A 3,414-nucleotide genomic window follows, 5' to 3' on the forward strand; every position below is an offset into this window, starting at 1 on the left:
GCCTCGGTGGGCCGCTGACGTGCCCCCGAGCAGAAACGGGGACGCCGCCGTGGCCGGTGGCTACTGGCCTCCCGGGCCGTGGCGTGTCCTGGGGGCCACATGGGCTGTGGCCTCAGGGGCTGCACGTCTTTGCTGGGCTCACGGGCCCTGGCATCCATTTCCGCAGAGCAAAGGTGCAGCCGCCAGGCGCAAGCACGGCCCCGGCCCCGGCCCCGGCCCCGCCCCCGCGGGATCCCCGGCCCAGACGCCAAGGCCCGGCGCCACCCTCCGCCAGAACCCCAGACCTTCCCACCAGGCCTCTCGCAAGGGCCACGTTAGTGGCTTTTTATCACGTGGAGACGAGCCCCACTGTGCGTCCCAACACGGCAAAAAGGAGAAAGGAGCCAACAGACCAGTGAGGCCCCTCGTCTTCGCCTCGATGTCCCCCAGGAGGGTCTCGGGGCTGGCGCTGGTCTTCTCTTCCTCCACACAGTAAGTTTCCAGAAACTTCTTATACTCTGGATCTATAAACCAAGCAAAGACGCGTAAGCCCCACCGCGGGCGAGGAAGGGCGGGCCCGAGCGTCCAGCGGGCGAGGACCCACCGTCCTCAATGCTCCCTGTCCTGGTGTCTGTTTTCCTCAGCTTCCTTCTGGCTATCTTCTGGAATGGGGCGAACTCAACCACTGCGGGGTACTCGAGGCCTTCAACGACACACAGAGCCCCGCCCACTCTGAGTGAGGACACCCTGGTCTGGCGCAGCAGCCTCCTGCCTTCGCTCGCTCACCCCCCGTGGCGCATCCCGAGGCACAAGGCCCGCGGCCGCCAGCCCTCAGCAGGTGCGGCCCACAGTCCGCCAAGGAGAAGCCGCCCACGAATGGAAGATTCCTCCTGCCGGGGCGGTGGGTCCGCGGCCAAACACAGTTAAAATCGTCAAAGCCCACACACTTATCCAGAAAACTGACTTACGTGACAAACTTCACCCATCAATGATCCATAAATACGGTCCTGCTACACAAGACGGTTGGAATTCTTTGGTTTATGCAGAATTTTATTTTTAACAGAAGCACACAAGCACAGCAGCAATCAAAAAGTACCACCTTATTTTAGATTAATATTGCAAGCCCTCCGAACCGAAACAAAAACCTCCTAGCCAGAGACCACTGGTGGACTCGGACAGTAATACAGAGCTTAGAAGTCAACGAGCCAACCTTTGCTGTCGATGAAGATGCAGCCATCAAAGCGGTCTCTAAAAAGAAGGATGTCATCCGGGTTTCTGAAATTGATGTATGCTCTCGAGTAGAGGTGAGGGTAGAGACTGGAACAAGAGACAGCAGAGAGAAAAGTTAGTACGAAATACAACACACCTCTAATTTCGACTCTTTCAATAGTATTCTGACTACAACACGGTATTTCACATAAAACCTTTAAGTCAATGAACAAGCTTTATGCTAAGTACAACAATCTAAGCCGTCATAGCAAAAACTGAACAAAAGAATAAAACACAAGCTGAGACATTTTTAATAATAAATCGACGCTTGAAGTCGACTTCTCTACTGTTCAGTCTGGGCCTGGAAGGCGGGAAAGCAAAGGCAGCCGAGCCCGAGGTGATTCCTGATCATGTGGTGGCTGGGCCGCAGCCTGCTCTGACTCGCTCACAGAAGCAGAGTCCGCAGACCTAGGACCAAAGAGTCCTGCGGACCGCACAGGGCTAAGCCCTTCTCCCTCATCCAGCTACCAGCGGCGGCCCTCAGTGCTCGGTCACAGACGTGACACCGAGGCTCAGCGGTCTCTACAGGGGACCGACAGGGGCTAGTGCCCATCGACGACATTCAGGATTCAGGGTCTGTTCTCCTTCAACCGTGTACTGCTTTCCCTGAGCTAATCATTTGAAAATCATCTTTATGTCACTTTTCCCATTTTACTTGTTTGCTGTGCTATTTTTCTTTGACTGGGCTTCTTTACTTAAAGGTCTTTATTGAAGAGAAAAGCTTCCATGGCTACCATAAATGAGAACTCACCCTGTTGGCGATAAAAGAGACAATGCTACGATAATAAAAGCTCACTGATCATCTGCACATTCCAGCTGCACCATCACCGGAAGCTCCAGCCCAAGCTAGAGCCTGTTCTCTGCCACTAAGAGGGAGGTCTGGAAGACTTGAGCTGTTGTCAGAGAACCCTGATCACCAAGCATGACAGCAGCTGAGCGCATGCGACTCGGCCGGGTAGGTGCCCGCTCGGTGGCAGAAGGGCGCACAAGGGGCTTCTGGAGCCTGGAACTGTGTCAGTTACTGTGTGGTACGCGGACCTGTGAGACTCACCACAGCCCTGGGGAGCCAGAGCTGACCCAGAAGGAGGGCTGTCCCCTGTGTGCCAAAAGCAGACATGGCACTCTGGAGCAAGAGGACCCATTACACAGCAAGTGAGGACAGGGTGGGCTGGGGATTTACAGGCCCGCAGTAGCCAGTAAGTCTGTCCTGCCACAGACAGTGTCCACTGAGAAGAAAGTGAGGGCCAGGCCAAGCTCTGGGAGCAGAGTAGGGGCTTCTGCACAGACTCCTGCCCACGGGGAGCAGAGCCCCACCCCTGTACCGCACAGTCCTCCTGTGGCCAGTCTGGGACCCTGCACCTCCGGCAGGCAGGTGGGCAGCGAGGCCAGCAGGGCTTGGCCTGTGCTCCTCACCGTGGCTCCTCATCTACGGGGTTTTCACTTCTCTGCAGCACCTTTAAAACTTTCTCTAAACACCATACGAAATCAGGCTTACTGATACACCAAACACGAAAATAGAGAACAAGCAGGTCTTTCTCTAGCCTGCCACAGTGCTGACAGCACATTTCAGAGGTATTTTATAGAAATCAACGACCTGCCTGACTGGAAATGACTAGCAGAGGCAGGTGGGCCCTGACTTCCGGAGAGAATGAGCGCACCTGAAGTCGGCCGTGAAGAACTCAAAGTAATCGTGCGCGGGCAGCGGGCAGAGCTGCTCCTCCAGCTGCTCCTTGGTGAGGCCGGGCGGAAGCCGCCGGATGACCACCTGCGGGAGGACACCGCGGCGCGGACGCGGGCCGGAGGCCGTGCTGAGGCCAAGCGGATGGCCGCCCGCCCCCGACGCCCAGAGCCCCAGGCTCGTCGGCTTGCCTCGGCCCTGCGCGGCGCTGCCGTCGACCCCCAGGGGAGGCCGCCGCTGGCCAACCCCAACGGGAAGTGTCCACAGGCTGAAAACAGCTTCCCCCTTCCCACGCGCGGCGGGGCGCGCGCACACACACGCACGCACACACACACACACACACACACACGCAAGCGGGCGCGCTCTTCACAGCGGGGGGGGCAGGCGCTGTCCGCGGTGCTGAAGCCACGCTCCCGCCCCTGGCCACGCCCCCACCCAGGTCTACACAGGGTTGGCCCCGCCCCGTCACTAGGCCCCGCCCCTCGACC

At 58.1% G+C, this 3,414-nt stretch overlaps 1 protein-coding gene across 1 annotated transcript in view; it reads right to left on the bottom strand.

The window, feature by feature from the left end:
- UPF3A (UPF3 regulator of nonsense transcripts homolog A (yeast)) overlaps nt 1–3,414 on the bottom strand; it is a 9,416-nt gene that overhangs the window by 3,800 nt on the left and 2,202 nt on the right. Inside the window, exons 2-5 of the mRNA XM_012734866.1 lie at nt 2,907–3,290; nt 1,190–1,296; nt 584–682; nt 140–503 (exon numbers count right to left, since the gene is read on the bottom strand). Coding sequence (XP_012590320.1) covers nt 140–503; nt 584–682; nt 1,190–1,296; nt 2,907–3,290 — 954 coding nt within the window. The remainder of the gene's footprint in view (nt 1–139; nt 504–583; nt 683–1,189; nt 1,297–2,906; nt 3,291–3,414) is intronic.

This window comes from Condylura cristata, unplaced genomic scaffold (assembly GCF_000260355.1).
Source record: "Condylura cristata isolate star-nosed mole 26May11 unplaced genomic scaffold, ConCri1.0 scaffold00081, whole genome shotgun sequence".
Taxonomy (NCBI): Eukaryota; Metazoa; Chordata; class Mammalia; order Eulipotyphla; family Talpidae; genus Condylura; species Condylura cristata.